The 25,927-nt window shown below is 35.2% G+C and overlaps 1 protein-coding gene across 1 annotated transcript in view; it reads right to left on the minus strand.

Annotated features, from left to right (window-relative positions):
* Window positions 1–23,077, minus strand: part of dkk2 (dickkopf WNT signaling pathway inhibitor 2) — a 31,403-nt gene extending 8,326 nt beyond the window's left edge. Inside the window, exons 1-3 of the mRNA XM_056456579.1 lie at window positions 22,566–23,077; window positions 3,575–3,725; window positions 3,349–3,480 (exon numbers count right to left, since the gene is read on the minus strand). Of these exons, the coding sequence (XP_056312554.1) occupies window positions 3,349–3,480; window positions 3,575–3,725; window positions 22,566–22,763 (481 nt within the window). The 5' untranslated portion in view covers window positions 22,764–23,077. The remainder of the gene's footprint in view (window positions 1–3,348; window positions 3,481–3,574; window positions 3,726–22,565) is intronic.
* Window positions 23,078–25,927: the final 2,850 nt, after the last annotated feature.

Genomic DNA, 25,927 nt, shown 5'->3' on the forward strand with positions numbered 1-25,927 from the left:
TAATATAATATAATATAATATAATATAATATAATATAATATAATATAATATAATATAATATAATATAATATAATATAATATAATATAATATAGGGTGACGCAGTAGCGCAGTAGGTAGTGCTGTCACCTCACAGCAAAAAGGAGTTTGCATGTTCTCCCTGCGTTCGCGTGGGTTTCCTCTGGGTGCTTCTGTATCCCCCACAGTCCAAAGACATGTGGTACAGGTGAATTCGGTAGGCCAAATTGTCCATAGTGTATGAGTGTGTGTGGATGTTTCCCAGAGATGGGTTGCAGCTGGAAGGGCATCCACTGCGTAAAACATGTGTTGGTTAGGTTGCTGGTTCATTTTGCTGTGGCGACCCCGGATTAATAAAGCGACTATATAATATAATATAATATAATATAATATAATATAATATAATATAATATAATATAATATAATATAATATAATATAATATAATATAATATAATATAATATAATATAATATAATATAATATAGGGTGACGCAGTAGCGCAGTAGGTAGTGCTGTCACCTCACAGCAAAAAGGAGTTTGCATGTTCTCCCTGCGTTCGCGTGGGTTTCCTCTGGGTGCTTCTGTATCCCCCACAGTCCAAAGACATGTGGTACAGGTGAATTCGGTAGGCCAAATTGTCCATAGTGTATGAGTGTGTGTGGATGTTTCCCAGAGATGGGTTGCAGCTGGAAGGGCATCCACTGCGTAAAACATGTGTTGGTTAGGTTGCTGGTTCATTTTGCTGTGGCGACCCCGGATTAATAAAGCGACTATATAATATAATATAATATAATATAATATAATATAATATAATATAATATAATATAATATAATATAATATAATATAATATAATATAATATAATATAATATAATATAATATAATATAATTTAATTTAAAAATTTGTTTGTTAAACTATACAGCTACACTTTAAAAATCATGAGCTGTCAAGACATGTTGCATCCTATAATGCAGTTTGAAAGCATAAATACACTGCATTAACATTTTTACTAACCTGAACTTCCAGATTCATTATAATAAACATGCATGATAAAAATTTATTTATTGCATATCTTTTAACAAAGACATTGACTTATGAACTAACAGAAGAGTCCATAAATTACAGTAAATGGTCTTCAGGCTGCCTCAAACGTCTCCGTCTGTATCTTGTGTGGTGTAATTTATGTTTGAGTGTGACTGTTCTGTCAGCCTGCAGTGAGAATACAGAGGTGTGGGAATAGCAGTGCATTGTGGTCAGTCTAAACAGGCCTCCCGCTGTGGTTTAGTCTTCAAGATATACGAGCTGCATGTAGTTACAGCCAAATCTGTGGCCCGCAGTCCCTCAACACATGCGTGCAACCACATCCAGTGAATCAACTCATTGCAGACATAGTTCATAAGTGAGTACCAATATGAAACACTCTCTGCTGTTTCAGACCGCACACACAGTCTCTGAACTGACGCTCATGTGTTCTGATAAAACTGATTTGATGAAAATATCTGAGCATGAGGCACATAGTGAGTGCTTTTCCTTTTAAGAAATTTTGTCAGGTTAAGGATGGATATTTTCTAAAAGGTTTTATTGCAAATATAAAAGACATTTTTGGCAACCTTTTATATTCTATTAGTTACAATGAATTATGAAAAACAATCTTTAAAGTTAATGATAATTTCAATATTTACCTGCATTTTTTACATTTCCAGGGTAGTACATTTATTCATAATTGGGTAAACTTCTGTAGTGGTGAGCACAAACTACAGCAAATATTATATTTGCACTCCCATTCTCAACAATAGCTAAAAATACATACAGTGCCTATAGAAAATCATCATACCCTGTGAAAATCTATACCTTTTCTCACAATACTCCCTGCTTACAAAAGACCTTCGGGATAAAGTTGTAGAAAAACACAGATTTGGAGAAGGCTACAAAAACCTTTCAAAGGATGGAAATTTTTTTGGAATCGGATTTGATTTCCGGCTGTCAACAAATAAAGTAATTATTTCAAAGGGGAATGATGATTTTCTATAGCCACTGTAAATATATAAAGTCCAAAATAGCATTTTTATGACTTTACAATATCAAATAAATGAATAAAGATTAATTTTGGTAGACAGAAAGAAAATAATTACCATCAAAACTGCCATCACTCCCTCCAGTTTTCAGTTATATATATATATATATATATATATAGTTTTATATTGTATATAATATATCTATTTTTAAAAAATAATTAAATTAATTAAATTACATTTAATAAAGGGACTTTTATTGACATTTCTGTAGCTTGAAATGTCTAGGTTCGTACAAAAAATATGTCAGTACTTGGTATTTCTCATGCAATAATTTGTATTAAAACTTCTAAAAATAACAACAACAGTTTTTTTAAATCTGCAGAATAAATTTCAGACATGAAAAGCTGTCATCACCAAGTTCAACATCCCATAATGCAATTCAAAAATGTAATAAACTGAAAACACCAGATGAAACCCATCTTTTACACTATAAAACATTGAAAACTGTCAAGTGTTGCTCTTAATTTGAATTACAATTTAATTTGAACTATCAGTGTTTTTTCACTTGGTTTTTAATTGAGAATCTCTGAACTTAATGAACTGAACATAACAATTTGGAAAGTAGGCGGAGCCTGCAAGTCACACCTACTCACTGCATCATTAAAAAATGACCAGTGGTAGTTTAAAGGTATTTTCCAGTCAATGCAACACTGTAAAAAATATCAGTAACTTCGCAGTTTTCCGTATTTTGTGATTCATGTTTTTATTTATGCTTTTTAATTGCATTATGGGATATTGATCTTTCTTCCAATAACGTTTAACCTTGAAAAGTTTAAAAAAATGACTTTTAGGAACATTTTTAATAGCTTAAAGTGATATACTGTCTGGTTTGGTGTTGTATATTACGCTACAAACACCTTGTAAGAAACTGCCAGTACATTTACTGTTATTCTACAGACTTATATCTCTATATATATTATCTCTTTTACATTATATTATTTCAAGCAACTAAAATGCCAATAAAAGTCACTTTGTTAAACTGTAGAGTTGCATTTTCAACATAGAAAGTCGGCAGAGCAGAGATCAACATCCCATAATGTAATTCACAACTGTAAATAAACTGAAAACACTTGTGAATCACAAAATACAGAAACTGTTATTTAACAGATTTTTCACAGTGAAGCTTACTTTAGCAAGCTGTTTCAAACGCTTCATTCAAAATGTCAAATAAACTTGAAACGAATATTATGGCTGCCTGATAATCATCACACCAGTTTGATTTTCAATTTCAGCGTTGCGCCATTGTAAGTTGCTCACCTTTGAGAGAGATCTTGGCGTGAGGTTTCCCATTCTTCTTCCAATTCTTCTCCTTGATGGAAAACTTGTTGTTCTCATCCATAGAGGTTTTGTGTGAGGACAGGACACTCTCTGAGATCGGGATGCAGACATCTGAAGAAACACAACCAAAACAAATCCACTGTAATTATCTCCAGGTTGGTTTGAACACATCACAAGAATTTTTATGTCAATTGCATGAGCGTACAGTTGCTGCAGCGGTTTCCCGGGCAACACATGTTGTCTCTGTGGCAACGCTTCTTCCTCCTGCGGCAGGACAGGCAGCGGGACGGTGCGTGTTGAGGGCTATGACAGTACGTTCCCACCACACACTCTTTATCACTGCTGCATGGGTAACCCTGAGAAGCAGAGGAAATGATCAGTAAAAAATGATTCATTGGATTGACTAAATTCTTTAGGTCCGGTGAAATCAAAATAACGTTTATTAGAAGTTAGTGTCAGTGTTAGTCTTCAAGGATATCTATAAGCTAGTGTGGTTCAAAACAGTAGCAAAATATACTTTTAGAAGATATTAAACTGAGATAAACATGTAAAGCTTGCAGTTTGTCTCTTTGGTCTAAATAGATCAACATTTTTTTCTAATTAAATCTTGACCAATCAAATGCTCTCTAGTATCTGGCATGTCCTGCCCTCTTCAAGATGCTTCTCATTTGCTTTTTATTTAACGCGCTAGAGCTCAACCACTCTCACTGGCAGCGCTGTGATAAAAACAAAATGCTATTGGCTGTTTTTTAAAGGGGAGGAGCTACACTATGTCCCACCCTCTCTTTGTTTTTCAGTTGAGATTAAGTCAAACATCGAATAAAAAAATTCACATTTCAAACCACTTCACAAGACCTTTAATGTTAAAGTTGCAAACAATTTATATGGGCTAAATTTAAACAAATTTAAATTTAGTTATCTTCAACTTAATTTGTTTGTTTAAATTCAGCCCATATAACTTGTTTCTTGCAACCACATTAAAAATCCACGAAATCTGGTAAATCCAAAGAATCATTTTCTTCAGTGGAGCTTGTTTGCAACACAACACCCGTATTTAAAGAGCTAGTTCGCCAAAAATTTAAATTTGCTTCCCATTTACTCACTTTTAAAGTGATTCCAAACCTTTTAAAGTAATTTTTTTCTGTTGAACACAAAAGTAAAAAATTCTGAAGAATTTGGAAACTGCTAGCCATTGACTTTGTAAAGTTATGTTTAAAAAAAATCTATCAAAGTCAATGGCTACTGGTTTTCAACATTCTTCAATATATATATATATAAACTCCAGTAAAGAAAGAAACTCAAATAGGTTTGGAACAGAGGTTAAGTGATGACCAAATCATCATTTGTGTGTGAAAAGGTTACATGTAAGGATTTATAAGTATTAATGACAATATACAGTATAGTGATTCACTATTACCTAATCACCTAATAACAAGCCTATTATTTACATATTGGCTGTTCATCAGTATTATAAAGCACATCTATGCACGCCCATATTCTACCTCCTTAATCCAAGCCAATACTAAAATACAAAAAAGAAAAGGATCATTTTAAACTTTAGCCAATCTATAGCAATTTTCATAGCAAATATCCTCCAGCTAGATCTATATGGGCCCAATCCCAATTGTACCCATTAGCCCTTTCCCTTACCCCTTACCCCTAAGGGTAGGGGTGTCCAATTCTCTTTAGTTTGAAGGTGTAGGGCTAAGGGGAAGGGGTGAATAGCCCTTCGAACGAAGATTTTTCAGGACCACACTCGAAATCAAGGGGTGAGAAAATTTCCCAGAATACACCAGCCACAATGGCAGTATTGCTGAACCCGGAAGTAAGGAAATCCACAAATTAGTATTTTTTGTCATTATTACAAATTACAACAAACAAGCACATGTTTTAATATATTCATGACCACGCTCATGTTTTACCGTCATGCTTTAAATAAAAAACGCTAAATTTCACAATCTATAATCCCTAATAATAACTCCTGTACAGCAGTCCCACAACATTCTGACACTCGAATACCCTGTCAGAAAAGTCCAGTGGCTGAGAATGAGCTTTTACAGTGTCTGCTAGAATGTTAATGTTGTGTTTGTGTGTTTACATAGATGAATATGGCCACTGTGGAAGGACAGAGTACAGTTACGATCTTATTGTCACATTAGATCATTATGATAACATGATATATGCCTTCAGTGATTTCCTGAAGATAAATACCAAAAAAAAGCACAACTGTAATAACTACAGCGGTCGCCATCGTCTGGTCTCACATGAAGCAAGAGATCGCGATGATGTGTGCAGGTGCTGTAGTGCTGTCCCAATTCTTGAGACGCTGCTTGCTGCAGAGCCACTTAGCTCCAATGAGGGGGAGCTTGAGCTCCTCCTCCTCCTCCTATAAGCTGTTTCAATGCGTACACCTACCCCAAACCTAACTCTGACCCTCAGTGACATCACTTGTAGAAGAAGTGCAGCAAGGAGAAGCTGGAGCTCAAGCTCCCCCTTGCTGGAGCTCAGCTCTGCCCAAGTGGCTCTGCAGTGAGTACCACTTGCAATTCTTGGGGGTAAATTTTGAAGCCCTTCCCCTTAACCCTCGGTTGTAAGGGCCAGGGGGAAGGGGAAGGGGTAAAGGTACAAAAATATAATTGGGATTGGGCCATAGTGATAGTCTCAAATATACTTAATAATATTAACATTCAAACATATCACTATGGTCAGCTGCTTTATGAACTTCTGTTGTAGAACTCATTTACATATTCATTTTGCTAAGTGTGGATGACGTCTGCATGGTTATTATCTTTATTTTGCTGCAAACATATTTCCAGCTTACTGCTAATCAAAATACAAAAATCAAACTTCTCAGGTAAAGTTGCTGGCTGCAGTTCACTTCACAACCACCGGTGTCGCTACAAACAAGGGTTTCTGATTTGTACTTATAACTGTTTTAACAAAAACTTTTGAGTGCAGCATTACACTAAGTTAAAATAAACCTGTAAATAGGGCTGTATAATAGTGGGGAAAAGTCTAATATTGTTGAATGTGTTGCGATATCGATACTTCTTACGAACTTAAAAAATGCTATTTTATCAGCAATAAAAAACACATTTAATTATTTTACGATCATGCTAAAATAAGCATGCATTAGATATTTTTTCTGATCTAATGATGTAATTAAAAAAAAATAAAATTATGTCAGGCGGCATGTGACTCGTTGGTTAGCACTGTTGCTCCACAGCAAGAAGGCCGCTGGTTCGAGTCCCGCTGTGCTAGTTGGCATTTCTGAGTGGAGTTTGCATGTTCTCCCCGTGTTGGCGTGGGTTTCCTCCAGGTGCTCCGGTTTCCCCCACAGCCCAAACACATGCGATATATAGGTGAATTGAATGAACTAAATTGGCCGTAGTGTATGAGTGTGTGTGAATATGAGAGTGCATCTGTGTTTCCCAGTACTGGCTGGAAGGGCATCCACTGTGTAAAACATATGCTGCAATAGTTGGCTGTTCATTCCGCTGTGATGACCTCTGATAAATAAGGGACGAAGCCGAATGAATGAATGAAAAATCTGTCAAGGTGCAAACATCAAGCAAGTCTCACAGTACAACAGCAAGTGTCGCAATAACAATATTTTTTTTTCAATATATTGTGCAGCCCTACTTGTAAATAAAGATGCAGTCATATTTACTGTTGTTCTGCAAACTTTCATGCTCAGAATCCACACAATTGGGAATTTCCCCACACATATTTCATAACAGATTCAAGTTGATGCTGTTCTGCTTGGTTTGGAAGTGTCTTTTTAACCTGTCAACATGATGTGTCACTAACAGGTCACAGAAATAAAAACTGTTTTATAAATAAAATTATAAGTGATGATGTCATTTAATCAGAAGCAGAAAATAATCAAATTTATTAGATTCGACTATTCCAACTTTGGATCCGCATTGTCAACTGTTACTCATCTCTGTCGCCAGCCATATTTTATTTCATTTTTATGTGACGGATGAAAGCACGTTCTTCTGTGCTTCCCCTAATAAACTTATTACTGACGGGAATGTGATGAAAATACTGCATTCTGCAACATCCACTGTAAAAATTCAGGGTTCCACACAATTCATTCATATTGTCCAAACACAAATCCATTAAGTTAACGTAACTAATTCAAATAGATTGAAAATAAAACAATTTTCCCAAAGAAATCTCCAGAACTGTGCTGTTTCAGCTCATTACAAATAAGTAGTTTGAACAAGTAAGTAGTTTGAGTGTATTATACGAGATGCTGGGATCATTTTAGACTTTGAAATTGTTGTAGAATCATAATATATCTGCTAAAATGCTACAAAACAAAATGAAAAATAATACAGTAATAATGTACTAATGCTAAAGTAATCTAAGGTCATTTTTACTAACAATCCATAAATAATATAAAAGATGACTGCAGCTGCGCCAGTTTAAAATGTGACAAATAAATAAATTGAATGTATAAAATAATAAAAATAAAATAAAATGACTTACATTAAATTGAATAAAGTTGAATCAAATTAATATTACAAGACCTTTCAACTTACATGACATTTAATTGATTTAAAACAATGACTCTTGAATCTTGTATAACATTTTTAAAATAAATTAAATTAGCATGCATACATATGTTGCCATGACTATGCTATCCTGACCAATCAGAATTGAATATTTCAGATAACTGCGTAATAAAAGGAAGTTAAGTAAGTTTAATTTGACAGCGATGCTTCTGCAACATTAACAGATATAATTAGTTTCCATGGATCTGTACAATTTCTACATTTTAGGGTAGGCTACATTTGCATTCCTTTTCCGCGTACGTGTTTCTTTACGAAGTCACATCACCATCTGCTGGCCTGGTATGCATATTATAAAAAAAATTTGTGTGTGTGATTTTTTTGTGAGGTGTAAACAGGTATCATTTCGACAACATTACACATAAGAGAATGTGTTAATATGTGGTTTACATTAGTATGATTTTAATAAGGGGTGACAGGGTGGCTCAGTGGTTAGTACTGTTGCCTCACAGCAAGAAGGTCAGTGGTTCGAGTCCTGGCTGGGCTAGTTGGAATTTCTGTGTAGAGTTTGTTTCCTGAATTTCCATTGTTGGGGTGGGTTTTCTCCGGGTGCTCCGGTTTCCCCCATAGTCAAAGGAGTGCACTACAGATGAATTGAATAAACTAAATTGGCCGTACTGGGTTGTGGCTGGAAGGGCATCTGCTGCGTAAAACATATGCTGGAATAGTTGGTGGTTCATTCCACTGAGGCGACCTCTGAAATAGAAACTAAGCTGAAGGAAAGTGAATGAATGAATGAATGATTTTAATAATAATCAAGTTACACATGACAGTGGTACAACTGATGTCTAAAATCCCTTTTACAATAACCAAACCAGACCATTTTCCTCAACACAAGGTTAAGTTACCTGAAAAAGTCATAGCTGAAACTGAGACCGTGACAATCTTTTACAAATCTCAACCTCCAGAACAGAAACCAGCGAGTGTAGATTAACATTACATCACCCGTAACGATCTTCAGTTTAGCGTCAAATGCAAAACATGTGTTCTGACAAGGAGAGAAGAATATCTCAATATCTAATAACAAACAACAACAACAACAAAAAAGGTTTTGTTTCGTAGATTGATGGACCTTTGGGCGATCTTCCTTTCTTATGTAAGAAACACAGTTGGTAACATTGAAAACACATGATGAAAGCCGGCCAAACCACCAATGATACAGTACATTCATGAGAGGAATAAAGAATGAATGAAGCCCATAAAAACAATGTTTAAATACTAAGTCGCTGACCTCAAAAAGCTGTATATTGTTTGCATCATTAGAAAGTTATCGAGTATATTACATTAGCAGATGCATGAACCGGGCTTAAGCATACAATTCCGTTCAGATTTAGGTTTTATTGTCAGGGTTTATACACATTTTTACTACTAACTTTTCCAGGACTTTCAAGTAATTTTTCATCACCTAATGTTTCATGTAATGACTATGTATACGTGATAAATCATACACAAATGCTGGGTTCCGCACAATCGATTTGTGTTAGGACAACTTATATGTTTTTTTTTTTTCAAATTCAGGTGGATGGAACAGCAATTAAGTAAAAAAACAAAAAACCTCAATAATTGGTTTCTTTCAGCTGATTTTAAATAAGCAGTTGGAACAAAAAACAAACGTCATTGTTTAGAGTGTAAGAAAAACAATACACGTTCAAATGTATCATAAAACTAACCTGATCTCACGAGGAAATGTAACCATTTTTTTTATAAATTTACATGTTCAGTCGTACGTAAATGTACGATTTTATAAAGGAGGCAAAGCACCCAACCCCACCCCTAAACCCAAAGTTCATTGGGGGATGAGCAAATCTTACTAAAATGTATAAATGAGATCGTACGAATTCATACAAATTAGCCACTAAATAAAAAAGTTACTTACACAGCACTAATAATGTGTGAATAACATGCTTTTGGCCAAGGACGGAATAGAAGTAAAGACAACTAACCTATATTCAAGTATACAGATATTTGTTGAAACAAATTTCCATGACTTTTCCAAAACTTTGTGGGGTTTTCTGTTTTTCCAAAACTTTTCTAGGCCATGTCAAAATTTCATGACTTTTCCAGGTTTTCAATGACTGTACACTGCAAAAATAGCAGTGTTATTTCAACTCTATCAGACTTTAAATCAACTCCAACTGAGTTAACATTAAAGCATAGATCGGGCCCAAAAAATGAAACCCGACCCTACCCCAGCCCATGCACCTCGTGTCCGAGCCCGACCCGGTCTGACACATCAACTGTAGTTATGAGCCTTAAACATGATTTAAGCAGCGCATGATTTTTTTTGGCATACATGTTAACAGATGAACAAGCAGATATATACCCCCAACCTGAACACACAGAACAGCGCATCAGTGCGGAGCATGAGCAGAGCTGAAGCAGCAGTGCCGCGATCAATTAGGCGCTGGGTCTATTTTTGTTCACACTCAATTTAAGTGACAGTGCATTGATAATAACCAAAAACACATTAAATGACAGTAAAAAATTGCAATTTTACCCAATAAATGCATTGATGAGATCAACTGATTATGCACTGCTTCTGCTCTACATATGCACTGCGCACGCGCTGCTTTCACTCCACTTGCGTGTGCAATGTGTGCCAATGGAGGAGATGCTGTTGCAGGAGCTAAAACGTTGCTGCGCATGACACACATTGCGAATTGTGCAACTTTGTAGACCCACACGTTGCTTAGGCCGACTTTGCTAAAATATTTGTATCATATTTCTAACTATGGCATAGCTTTCCACCCAATTAGGCTAATTAAGTAATGACTGAAAAAAAAATCACAAATGCTTCATTACGGCCCAGCCCAGACCGAAGATAGTGGCAGGAAATATCGGCCCGACCGGGCCCACGGGTTGGGTCATGTCAAGTCTGGGCTCGGGCAGAGAAACTAAACTCTAGTGAACGTTTTGTCCCACTATTTTTAGAGTTAAAATAACACTCTTAAGAGAGTTACTTGTCCGACACTATAAATGAGTGATATTTACACTATCAAGTTAAAAAATAACTCTGGTCTACACTATTGGGAGTTGATTGTTCCCTGACTCTAGTGTAAAGAGTTCAAATTTAAGAATTTCACTCTAATTTACCTAGTAAACATTACAATACTCATGACTGATTCTAGAATGATAGAAAAATATCAAAATTACAATCATTTTTATTACTTGACAGCCAGCACTACAAATTTACACTTTTTACAAATCAACATTTTTTAAGACTTTAAACGATTAAAAAAAGTGGCATGACTTTTATGTTCCATTAAGATATTTGGTCAAATGAATTACCAGATGTTGGAAATCTGTAACTCCTTGATTTTACACATGATCAAATGAGCTTCGAACTCTGATTGTGTTAATTGATCAAAATCTAACTCTACAATGTCAACACTTTACTCTGAAATGCTTTAACACAGAGAATTTAACTCTGATGAATTTGCTGTGTATGAACCCTGTATTGTCTAAAACTACTTCAGAAATCTTCCATTCTCCACTTGAGTTGCATGATTGGCTTTGTCTAAACATGAAGGGCCCTATCATACATCCCCGCACAATGCGGTGCAAGGCGCGATGCAATTGTTGTTTGCTAGTTTCAGCTTGGCGCAAAAGTCATTTTGACATTTTGCGCCACGTTGTTTAAATAGCAAATGCATTTGTGCTCATATGTGCGCCCATAGGCGTTTTGGTCTAAAAAAAAAGAGGCGTGTTGAGACGCATTGCTGACGTGTTGCTATTTTGAGGAACTTAAATAGTCTGTTAAATAGACAAGATCAAAGCTGGTCTATTGTCCAGCACAGAGCGCGTTAGTTTTGCGCCTCGCTTACACATTGCTTAATACACACAGGGTGAACAGCAATGCGCAAATATCTTTTCAAATGAAAAAGAATTAAAATATTAAGGATATATATAGGATATAATAAGGATATATATATAGGATATAATAAGGATATATATATAGGATATAATAAGGATATATATATATATATATATATATATATATATATATATATATATATATATATATATATATATATATATATATATATATATATATATATATATATAATATAATAAGGATATATATATAGGATATAATAGGGATATATATATATATATATATATATATATATATATATATATATATATATATATATATATATATATATATATATATATATATATATATATATATATATATATAATATAATAAGGATATATATATAGGATATAAATATGAAGGGTTAAATTATTACAAAAAAATTTTCTAGCCTACATAAATATAAAAACCATACTTTCATGCCTTCTTCATCTTGGGAGGATTTTTCAGTTTATTCATGACAATTTGCTTTTGTATAATGTTATTATTAGTAGTAGTATTATTTATTATATGCATATTTATATTTGTTTTGTTAAAAACAAGCTTAGATTTGCCCACCTGCATAGCATGTGTATTTGGATATAACTCAGTTGTTTGAACACACTTCGTTATTATTGTTCATTTATTCGTTTGCTGGGAATTAGAACTGAATTTAGAAATAGTTTTGAAACAAATCTTTGCGCTTACTAAACGAAAATAATTATGTATAGGCTAATAGATGTCTGTGCGTACAACACTTTCCCTATCCACGAGAGTGAAAGTAAAAGTAAATAATGAGGAGGCTCATCTCTCATTCTCACACTGTAGGTGCGCTGTTTAACTGTTTTATTACTAGTGAAGCACTCAGTTTTTCCACTTACAAAGTCCGCCATGTAAATAGCAAATGCACCATGGCGCGACGCAACTGACTCTTAAAGGGAATGGGAGATGAGACTCTTGATTGGTTTATTCTCAAAACAGGCCTATAACTCATTAAGAGAATAAGCACAACCCTGTAAGACCATGCGCCACGGCATAAAGAGGATTTTTCACTGCTTAAAATAGAGCCTTAAGTGTATCCTGACTCAATCGTGTCTTCTTAATGAGATGAACTTAATTTTGGTTTCGAGAGTCACCCGCATTAAAAAAACAAAACAAAAAAAACATAGTTTCTGATAAATCTGCCAGAGCCATAACGGTGTCTACACACAATCTAGCAACGTGATCGCATCTGGATTTTAATGACCCAGCCGACGCTTGGCTGCGACTCGTTGATCCTCATCCCTCATTGATTCCACACAGTGTTTTTTATACCTCCATACATTCGTGTGTGAGATAAGTGTGAGGATGATAAGCTCAGAGACAGACAGTGATGAGGGAAACCCAGTGGCCCTTGTGTCACTGCTTCCTTGCAAGCAAAAAAAAAAGCTGGACTTCGAAGACTAAACGTGCCATGCCTTTGAAAACCATCTCGCTATCTGTCTGTATTTTCCCTCATGCTTTCAGAAACCATTTAAGGATTGATATCAGCGTAATACCCAAACTGCGTCAAGTCTTATCTTGTTAGCTGTAACTGATAAGCGTGCAGTACTTTAGCAAGGGAATTTGTAAACTTGCAGTACTTCCTTTTATAATGTTACCTGTATTAAATCTCAACTTTTCTAGAAACCGAAAACTTGTCATAATTTTTGGGGTCATAGTCTGGGGTATGAAAATGCAACCTTTTTTCTAACAGGTTACAAAGTACAGGTTTTTGAAAATGAAACCATTGCAGATTATTGTATGCCAGAAAAACATAATTTATTAAAATTGTGATATCATGCATAAATATCATAAACATCAACATTTGTTGCAGTTAACTATAGGCACTATAAAATATTTTCAGTGGTTCATTCCGCGGTGGTGACCCCTGAAATAGAGACTAAGCTAAAGGAATATGAATGAATGAATGAATAGATTTTTACAACCTGTGTCTAGATCTACAGAATAGTAGTTAAAAAATAAAATATGTTTTGTATTGCTTATTGCTTTATGTGTATTTTTTATATTGCATATTTTTATTTTATATATTGTATTGTATATTGTATTGTGTGTATATATATATATATATATATATATATATATATATATATATATATATATATATATATATATATATATATATATATATATATATATATATATATATATATACATATATATATATATATATATAAATATCTTACATTTTCTTTATTAAATCATTTATTCATTTATTTTTAAATCACAGATTGATGGATAAACATAGACAGATATAAGAATGAATTATTTCCAAATATTTTACATTATATTAGATAGTTAGTATCTTTTATTGTCATATTCACGTACGTTTTTGCTACACTGGCTTATATAAAATGGTATAAAATCAGTCAAAAACATTTATAAAAAATAAAAAATAAAGTGAAAATAAATACAACATATTTAGAATACAACAGATATACTGCAGCTCTGCACAAGAAGTTTGGCCAGAGGAGAAATGGTTGTGCCCAACTGAGCCCTTCCTTCACTTTTGTCAATTGGTGAAGTTGGTTTCTCGCCACAAAATTAAACCACACTGAACCAACTTACTAGGACATCTATGTTAAGCTGCTTTGACACAATATATATTGTAAAAGCACTATAGAAATGAAGATGAATGGATCTGAAATGAATATAGAATATTATCATTATCAGAATCAATTTTGAAGCCACTTTAGATCTTGCATTTGCATTATATTTGTATTGTTTGGGACTAAAATGGATTGTGCACAAAAGCCTACTTCCTTCTACAACTATAGAATTGCAAGAGTTTCTTTGAACCCGTGTACGTCTCCGCAGCATACACTGAAATCATAAATAGGGTTTTTCACACATAAAACCCGTGTCTCACACATAAGTTCCTCTAGGGCCCTGGGGCCCAGCTTAACTTGACCTTGCCAAAGCAAAGCTGACATCTGACACCATGAATGGTGTTAGTGAATTGAGACGGTTTTTGAGAGTAAAATAAACTATGTCACTGAACAAACAAACCTTATCCGCCCTCAAAGGGCATGGCCTTATGGGTATCCGATTGCACAGGAAAGCTGCACGTTCTCCCCCTGTTTGAAGCGCAAGTTAAAGGAAAATCTCAAAACATATCGTAAACTACCCCTTAAAGACACTATTGACATAAACATGGTTATATAAGGTGGTAAATACTGTAGATGAAAAATTTATAAATAAATATGAAAATCCAGTAACACTTTACAATAAGCTTGTATTAGTTAATGTATTTAATGTAACATTACTAACATTCATTCACTCATTGACTGATGAAATAAAAAAGACATTTTCAGTCAAATTTTTCTCTCACTTTTAATGTTAGCATTCGTCTCTTTCATTTCCAAAGATTAGTGCTTGTACTACAAAATGACAAGTAGTAATGTGCATCAAACATGTAATGGCTGTGTAATCTATTGCTGTGTAATTCCTGTGCTGCCATTCAGAATTATAGAAAAATTGGTCAAATAAATCAGCTATATCCCTGCTAGGAAACTCATGGCTACCAATCTCAAAGGGTTTATATGGTCTATAATCAGCATTTCTTTGAAGCTATTGTTGTTCATGAACAGTAACTAAACGTTAGTTGGTTAACATTAACATGGCTTGTTATGATCAGTAACAATCAGCAATAACCATCACTAGTTCAACCGGGCAAGTCAGCGCTTGTACAGAAAAACGTGGAGTTTATTACTGGCATTTATAACATTGCAGTGTTGCTAATATCAATTTTGAAGGCTCACGAAACACTTAATTACAGCATCTGTTAATTATAACTGTATAGGAGAAAAATTTTGTTGGGTTTTCATATTTCAAGTTTTAAATCTATTATATTTGAAGTGATAATAACATTTAACCCTGCAGACGCAGGATGTCAACATGACATCATATTGACGTTGTACCCCAACGTACCCCAACGTCATGGAGGCGTTGGATTTTGTTTGGAAATGAAAATCAGGTAGACGTTAAAACCCAATGTCAGGCCAACTTCAGTGTCCAATGTTCAACCTAAAATCAACCAAATATCAATGTCTAATCATGTTACACCTTGACGCTGTGTGGACGTTACCACTATGACATCTATCAGACGTTGGATTTTGGTCACTTTCTAACACAACCTAAAATCAACCAAATATTAACATAATTGTAATTATTTTTTCTTTATATATCTTTTTTATTCTCTCTAATCTATTTTAGGATCTGATGATTTAAATTAAATACGTTATCAATTTCCAAAGTATTTATTTAGATTAATAGTTACAACATTTATACAATACACACACACACACTCGTTCATTCATTTTCTTTTTGGCTTAGTCCCTTTATTAATCAGGGTTCGCCTCAGTGGAATGAACCGCCAACTTATCCAGCATATGTTTCACGCAGCGGATGCCCTTCCAGCTGCAACCCATCACTGGGAAACACCCAAACACTCTCATTCACACACATACATGATGGACAATTTAGCCTAGCCAATTTACCAATACTGCATGTCTTTTGGCTATGTGGGGGAAACCGGAGCACCCGGAGGAAACCCACGCCAACATAGGGAGAACATGCAAACTCCTCACAGAAATGCCAACTGATACAGCTGAGGCTCGATCCAACGACCTTCTTGCAGTGAGGCAACAGTGCTACCCACTGTGCCGCCCCATATTTAACTTGTCATAATATATATATATAATTTCAGACACACTTTATTTTGATGGTCCGTTTGTTGAATTTAAGTTACATTGCATCTACATGCCAACTAATTCTCATTAGATTATAAATAGACTGTTAGGGATAGGGTTGGGGTTAGTGTAAGTTGACATGTACTTTCAAAGTTTCTTATAGTCAGTTGTGTCTGTTTATGTCTGTTTAGCAGCAGTATCAACAGATATTAAACAGTTTACTAATACTCAAATAGACCACCAAAATAAAGTGTTACCATAATTTCTTTAAGGCAAGGCAAGTTTATTTATATAGCACATTTCATACACAGTGGTGATTCAAAGTGCTTTACAGGAATAAAAGAGACAATTAAAAGAACAAAAAAATAATAATATAAATAACATAAAAACAGATTAAAATGTGTTAAAACATGTTATAAAAGAATGAAAAAGAAAAAGTGACACAATAGTCCGATCTGTTGGACGCAGAACAGTGCTCATTCAGTAAAGGCACAGCTAAACATATGTGTTTTGAGTCTTGATTTGAATGTGCCCAATGTTGGAGCACATCTGATCATTTCTGGAAGTTGATTCCAGCAGCCGGGGGGCGTAGTAGCTGAAGGCGGATTCACCCTGCTTTTACTGAACTCTTGGAATTTCTAGTTTATATGATTCTAAAGATCTCAGTGATCCATTAGTTCTGTATTCAGTGAGCATATCTGTAATGTATTGAGGTTCTATACCATTTATAGACAAGTAAAAATACTATTCTTCAAAATCTATTCTTAATGTAACTGGGAGCCAGTGTAAAGACCTGAGGACAGGTGTGATGTGCTCTGATTTTCTGGTTCTGGTCAGAATCCTGGCCGCAGCGTTCTGGATGAGCTGCAACTGTCTGACTGTCTTTTTGGGAAAATATTACATAAAAATACATTATATTAATAACATTAAAATTAGCTAATTAAATTAGCTAATTACGCGGCTAAAATGAGCTAAAATAAAAACTAGCTAAAATATACACTCTAAAAAAGCTGGGTTGTTGTGAACATGCAGTAAAACAAAAAAAAAGAGAGAAAATGTTGTTATTAAACTGAAAAAATGCTGAGAATGGCAATCCAATGTTGGGTCAAATATAAACAAACCCAACACTGAGTTTAAAAACTTCATTTTTAGCCAATAAAATTTAAATGTTTTTAACCCAACAGCTGGATTTGTCCACATTTAACCCAACATTGAGTTACAACAACCCAGCATTTCTTAAGAGTGTAGTAGCAAAAACTTTTTTTTTGGTTATGCTGCATGTTCACTACTTTTCCGTGAGCATGGCTAATTGGACGCTAACCATCACATCCATGGAATTCTGGGAATGCTGCAATATCCTATGCCACAGCCAAGTTGAAATCATACTCATAGTTGAAATCCTACTCATAAACCCCATGGTCATTACAGCTTTCAGTCTGCACAGATGATTAGCTTGGTAAGGGCTAAAAAAAACCGCCACACCTTTGCCTGTTTTATTCCCCGCTCTCAGCTCGTTAGCATCACTAAACAGTCACTTAACCTCACAGGGAGCAGGAGAGTCGCCTCTTTACAAGCCAGACCCAAACAATCCCCCCGTCTTGGTTCCTACTCGTTAACGGAGCCTCAGCATCAAATTAAATAAGAGGAAAAGTCCCAAAGCAGCGGCACTGATGTGAAACAGCTCTCGTGTTCATGCGCAATACTAGCCTTTAGTGCTGAGGTTAATGCGGTGAACGCCTACTGCCAATCCCAATATCCCTCTTTTTGGGTTGCCCACAATTGGGAAACCACTGTTAACCCCCCTTGAACGTTTACTCTAATCATCTAAAGTGAGTGATTTTGGTTTGTTTCGACTGTACTGGTAGGTTCGGAATGATTTGTGGCCAGCGTCTGACTTTGTCAAAGAGTTAAATGAAGTTGTAGCTACTAATAAAACTCTGACGTGGTGGCTGTAGGCCAGCTTTGCTTACAGCAAGAAACCAGATTTCTGCTCGTCCCCGATTGGGATGGATGTATGAAACTGGGTGGCCGTTTCTCTTGCCTGCCTAATTTGCAGCACTTGGGAGTACACCAGTGCGGGAGATTTATTGGGAGCTTGTGTTATAATCTTCACCATATCCTTGAGCAGTTAAAGGACTTTGAGAGGAAACATTTCAGCAGCTGTGTAATGACATATAAAAATGTAAAGCATTCTTCAGACAGCTCACGCCAGATGGGATTGAAAAATGTAGGAAAAGTGACTACAAGGACATTGTGGTAAATGAAATCCAGGCACACTTCTGGGTGCCATCATTAAATCTTTTTAAGCGCTTATATCTTTTACACTATATTGAACACTTGCAGAGCTTAATAGGGCTCATTCCCTATTCTTTTTCTATGATAAATGAGTCTGGGCAACAAAAATACTTCACACACAAGTCACACACAAGTATTCACCAAGTGTGAACGTATCAGTCTTACTTTAGATGACACTACAATAAGTTAACTTGCATTTGAATGAACGTAAACCAATTTTTCTTTCTTGAAAATAATGATCTGATTCGATTATCATTTGGAATATTCTGTAAACTACTTACAAATTCTAAACTCTAATTAGATTATAACTGACAAAACACCACAACAGTAGGTTCAAGAAGGCAAAAGTAGCATTCATCTTTTTTGATTGTATGTTGTTTTGACCTAAATTTGGGTATATATGGTTGAAGTCAGAATTATTAGCCCCCCTGAATTATTTTCTCGCTAATTTCTGTTTAACTTGTTTTTTTCAAGACATTTCTAAACATTATAGTTTTCATAACTCATTTCTAATAACTAATTTCTTTTATCTTTGCCATGATGACAGTACATAATATTTGACTAGATATTTTTTCAAGCTTAAAGTGACATTTAAAGGCTTAACTAGGTTAATTAGGTTTACTAGGCAGGTTAGGGTAATTAGGCAAGTTATTGCATAAGGATGGTTTGTTCTGTAGACAGTCGAAAAAAACTTTAAGGGGCTAATGATTTTGGCCTTAAAATGGTTTAAAAAAAAATAAAAACTGCTTTTATTCTAGCTTAAATAAAACAATTAAGACTTTGTCCAGCAGAAAAAATATTATCAGACATGCTGTGAAAATTTCCTTGCTCTGTTAAACATCATTTGGGGAAAAAAATTCAAAGGGGGGCTAATAATTCTGACTTTAACTGTATGTACAAACACCAACTATTTAGGCAAAAATTTCGGTAACACTTTATTTTTATGGTCCATTTGAGTATTAGTAGACTGTCTGCTTAATATCTCTTGATAAAGACATTCAACAGATATTTAACTGACTATAGGAAACTTTGTAAGTACATATCAACTTACACTAACCCTACCCCTAACCCCAACCTAACAGTCTACTTATAATCTAATGAGAATTAGTTGCAATGTAACTTAAATTCAACAAAAGGACCATCAAAATAAAGTGTGACCAAAATTTCATTTAAAAGGTTAGCCCAGCCATTGACTTTGTCCATATTTATTTAGGTTGGAACAGTTGAGCATATGGTAATATGCATCATATGCTAAATTAGCAATAAGAAAATGCTAATCAACCACTGTACAAATATAAGATGTTAATAGGTGATTAAATGTGAAAAAGCAATTGATTTCTAAAATAAGAGGGCACTAGAACTACAATTTCAAACGCACAACTGAAATACACTTGCATCCACATGACCTTTAACATCAGGTAATTTCTTTTTGCTATCTCTAAACTGTTATTTATGCAAATAATGCATATTTTGTGGCTATCCAGAATGTTACTATAAGAAAAAAATAGCCATGAAGATAGTTTCCCACATAACAAACACAATCACAAATTTAAATCATCTACACACTACACATGTCCTTGTTTAATTAATGTATGTTATGCAGCAAAACATCCACTACAAAAACTATGCAGGAAACAGTCAGCTTAAACCAGATTGAATTGGTTTTGTATAGGGCCAAAGACTCTAAAGCCAAGCTAGTTCAGTGGGCAAACACCTTAAAACCTCTTAAAACCTGCAGAACAAAGTGGGCTGGTTTAGGTATTTAAAATTTTTCATAGTTATAATTCATATTTAAATCTCCCAAGCAATACATTCAGATTTCAAGATCCGCTCCAGGTATACAGAAAGTTGGGATCTGTCCACAATATCTGCAACATCTGCAACTGGAAACTTCCAAATGAGACAACAGCCGCTCTGTTAGCAATCTAGAAAGTTGTTAGCAATCTACATTTGGATAAGCAGCTAAATGTAGCATGACATTTAACTAATATTGGACTGTAGTGGTTTCCACATGTATGGCAGCGGTCTGATCATCCAGACCACCTGCGTTTATGGAGATGGTACAGTTGAGAGCAATTGTTTAGATGAGGCTCTGGCAGGGAACTGAGAGATATTTCCAATCCAAGAGGAAGTGAGAGGGAGAAATATCCCATCAGATCCCCTTTTTACACCGAATCATCCAATAACCTGCATCTGCTCTCAATTAAAAACTGCTAATCTGAGGGAAACACCCAAAAGCAACTCAAAAGCAGAGAAGACTTTAATCTGAATTATCAGTGTGGCATTTATACTGAACATGCATACAATTTTAGTATTTTTAAAAAGATCTGAAATCTTGAACTTGGCACAAATCCAAGACTTGCTCTGTAATTAAAGAACAGAATTCAACTGTATATAATAATTTGCTGAAATAATGCAAATGTTTGAGCCTTGTACAAATACATACACACACACACACACACACACACACACACACACAGAGACACAGACACATACATATATATATATATATATATACACTATATATATATATATACTATATATATATATAGTAGATGAGCAACGTATATCAGATGGCGCTTGACAGAGTAAAGGTTTACACTTTCAGTGAGAGATTTACTCTAGGTAAATCAGCAATTTGTCAAAGCCTTGATCCTTTAATGACCAGATATGCAAAATAAGAGCTAGAAAAGATGTTCTGCAGTGTAATACACAAGTAAAATGCTCATTAACGTCTGATTTGAAAAGGAATGAAGTAAAGTTCAAATCAAAGTTGGGTTTTTTTAATCAATGACAAAATCCATGATGTAACCATATTAAACTGGATTTGTATAGGGCCAGTGACTCCATAGCCAAGCTAATTTGGTTGGTCAAACACCTTAAAACCTGCACAACAAATTGGGCTGGGTATTTTTAAAGAAAAATAAAATATATACATATTCAGATTTCAAGATCTGCCCCAGGTCATTCATTTTCCTTCGGCTTAGTCTCTTTATTCAGGGGTCGCCACAGTGGAATGAACCACCAACTTATCTAACTTATGTTTTACACAGCCAATGCCCTTCCAGCTGCAACCCAGTATTAGGAAACACACCATACACACGCACACTACCGCCAATATAGTTTATTGAATTCACCTATAGTGTGTTTTTGGCTTGTGGGGGAAACCGGAGCACCCGGAGCAAACCCACGCCAACACGGGGAGAACATGCAAACTCCACACAGAAATGCCAAATGGCTCGACAGCCCTCGAACCAGAGACCCTCTTGCTGTGAGTGCTAACCACTGAGCCACTGTGTCGCCCTCTGCCCCAGGTATGAAACACTAATTAATGTCTGATTTAAAAAGGAATTAACTTTAATTAATTAGAAAAGTTCAAACAAACGTTTTTTAGTCAATAAAAAAAATCCATGAGGATGTAACCATAGCAACAGTTTTGCCGCTTTACAGCTTTCTGTTTATCAAATCGACATTAACAAATTACTTCGACATATTTAACAATTTATAATTTTTATTTAGTAGGAAAATTTTAGTTGTAAAACACTTGTTTGAACTGAGATGTGGCTGAACTTTAGCAGAACAAACTGTTTTTTCCCTCAGGGAGTAATGTAAGCTAAATTTGCACAATACAACACATGAGAAGGATTCATTAGGCAGCTAAGTTGTAATGCCAGAATACCGTGTTCATAGTATGTTAATAGTATGAATAGTAACCCAATAATTCGTCGGGTTTACCTGAGCTGGAATGTTGCTCTTCTTCGGGATGCCGCTGTATGAAGCGCCGGAGCGGTTAGCGGCGGCGGGCTGCGGCTCCAGAGATTTGATGGAGTTTACCTGGGCTTCGCTCTCGGTCCCCTGAGTTTCTCCCATCCGCACAAACGCGACGATCAGCGGCAACATCCAACAGCACCGACTCCGCGTAACGGTGAGCATCCTCTCAGTCTGTTTCTTAACTCTGAACAAGAACGTGCTGGTTTCTTGACGAAATCTTTGCTAAACCACTGTTTGCTTTGATCACTGCACTTCGGCTTAAAAGAAGCATAAACTCCCCTCAACAGTGTCCATCAAACATCGGACAAATATCTGTGTGGGGAAAAATAATCGTTAAATACCTGTTGCAGAGGAGGTCTGGAATGCAATACTTTAAAAATACACAAAATGTGGAGAAATTGAAAAGGAGTCAGGATGCTGCAGCAGGAGAAAAAAAATCAAAGTGCAGCAGAGAGGAGGATTCGTGCCCGTGTGAGTGTTTGGGAAGCTGGCGTGTCATGATGTGGGATACCTTCTTTTTATAGGATGTCTGTGTTTAGATCCGCCCCCGTTCTAGCCTACTGACTCACTTTATGGATGGAGATTTCGTCTAGAATTGGTTCATTTTCATTCAATCAGATTGAGTAATTACATTATAGGATACAAATAGTTAGCTAATCAGTAGGACCTATTTTTAAATACTTTATTTGAAGCTTTTCAGATTTTGAAGAACAAGCCCCAAACCCACTCATGCCAGCAAATAAAAATAACACACACACACGTACAAATACTAAATCATACACCTCCATTAACCATTCATAGATGCACATATTTGAATGAATCCACTCAATCATCTGCATATATACATAATTTATGGGAATGACAGAAAAAAAAAACGAAATAATAATAATAATAATAAACAGCAGAATATACCAATCCCTTTTTAACATTTGTAGGTACTAACTTTGAGTTAGTAGCAAGAAGGTCACTCCTTCGAGTCCTGGCTGGGCCAGTTGGCATTTCTGTGTGGAGTTTGCATGTTCTCCCCATGTTGGCGTGGGTTTCCCCTACAGTCCAAATACATGAGCTATAAGTGAATTGGATGAACTAAAATTGACCGTAGAGTATGAATGTGTGTGTGAATGAGTGTGTTTCCTAGTACTGGGTTGTGACTGGAAGGGCATCCGCTGCATAAAACATACGCTGGGATAGTTGGCGGTTCATTTCGCTGTGGCGACCCCTGATAAATAAGGCACTAAGTTGAAAGAAAATTTACTTTATATACTTTTAGGTCCCAATTTAACTCATTTTGGGAACAAACCCAATTCTTTTGAAAAGGTGCAGCTCAGGTGACAGCTCTCGCAGATTTATTTCAATAAAAAAGTTTGACTTTTGTTAACATTTCTATGGTTTTAATACCAAACAAACTGTAAACATACTATGTGTCATATCAGAAGAAGTCCTCGCTTAAATTCACAGCCAGTGAGAAGATGGAATCTGTGAGTTTCTCAGCTGTTTAAAGCCAGGATTTTCAAGAACACTTGTCTGCGAAGGAGGAGAGACCTACTATTTCTTAAAGTAAAAAAAAAAGAAAAGGAGCATGAATCAAGACAACTGACATGCAAACCGCACTTTAGATATGTATGCTCCATGAATCAGCTGTTCTTTGAGGTATAAATTAAAATCAAGGCCCGTCACAATAAATCAGATTTGAAGAAGGAGCATGGAAGTCAGTGAACTGTAATATAGTAATGCCGTAATGCAGTCATGCTTTATGATGATGAAATCATAGGGATGGTGTTTTTGGCAGCCGACATATATAACGCTGAAAACAAAACCTCACTGGTAAAAATGTAAGCCTTAGTGGAAAATACGGGACATGAAAGTCAGGAACAGGTTCAAGGGAGAATAAGCAGTGGAAAAATAAATAAACGTTCCAATGAGGTTAATGCAAAAAACTCTGGGTGGCGTTCTGAAATTCTGTCATCGCCACTTGTGTTAATAAGCCAGCAGGGTTTTGATCGCTACCAAGTAATGTTTTGCTAGAATGGACAACATTACAGCTTTATCGTATGAAAAATTCATCATTATTATTCAAATTTAGTGGCTCGGAAGTTGCAATTTCAAATGTCAAGTAGCAAATAGCCAAGCTTGGTACAGTAATATCCCATATCATGAATCAATGCTGGATCGATTCCAGTAGAAATAATGCCGCGAGAGGGATATTAAAGAGACATCATTCATCTGTTGTGTCAATGAAGCTTGTCTTATCTCTTCACTCTGATCACCTCCGAGTCAACTATGTCCTTTGCGTCAAAACTGCGGTCGCGGTTGCTTATTTTATTTTGTCTGTAGGTCAATATTTGCATAGTACAAAGACTCTTTTCAATTTGTTGATGATCTTTGGAGCATCCAAAATAAGCAGAAACAATGGCTAAATTCAAAACAACGTTATGATGTTGCTGTTATTTATAGAGTGTGCATGCTTGGTGATGATTCTGCATTTTCATGCTCTGTGTGCGTGTGTATGTGTGTGTGTGTCTGAACCACAAAACCAGTCAGGGTTTATTTTTGGGAATAGCCAAAAGTACATTGTATGAGGCAAAATTCTTGATTTTATTTGACAAAAATCATTAGAATATTAAGTAACATTAATATTTAGTGAATAGATATTTAATAAATGAGTAAATAGAGATATTTAGTAAATGTACTGTAAATATATGAAGATTGAATGTTTGATTAGTAATCTGCATAGCTAAGAACTTCATTTGAAGAACTTTATATTCATATATAACGATATTTCAATATTTTGAGCATTTTTTACACACTCAGATTCCAGATTTTCTAATAGTTTAGACAGATTTTCTGATCTATCCTTAAAAATGTATTTATTCAGCTTTCAGATGATGTGTAAATCAAAACAATTTTACACGACAATTATTTGTGATCCACATTATCATTATTTTAGCAAAAATTAAAATGAGCGACACATGGCCATCTCTCTTTTATATCCCATTAAAGGTAAAATTAAATCCTTTACTCATCCAATGACATTGAAAAGTGGCTAGTATTAAAGTAATAGTTCACCAAACAATATAAATGTGCTGTTAATTGATGTCCCTCAAGCAATGGAAGATGTAGGCAACATTTTACGTCACTTCCAAAGATTTTTAAACCGTTTCAGGTGATAAATCCACTAGAGGGCGCTGTCTGCATTTTTGCAAATCTGAAATACGTTATTTCGAGAACGTTTTGTTGTGCGTTTCAGATACACGCTCTTCTTGTAAACGTTCAACAGATGGCGGTGCTTTTTGTCAAAGTTTCATTCAAGGAACGTATGTTCACTC

Source organism: Danio aesculapii, chromosome 1 (assembly GCF_903798145.1).
Source record: "Danio aesculapii chromosome 1, fDanAes4.1, whole genome shotgun sequence".
NCBI lineage: Eukaryota > Metazoa > Chordata > Actinopteri > Cypriniformes > Danionidae > Danio > Danio aesculapii.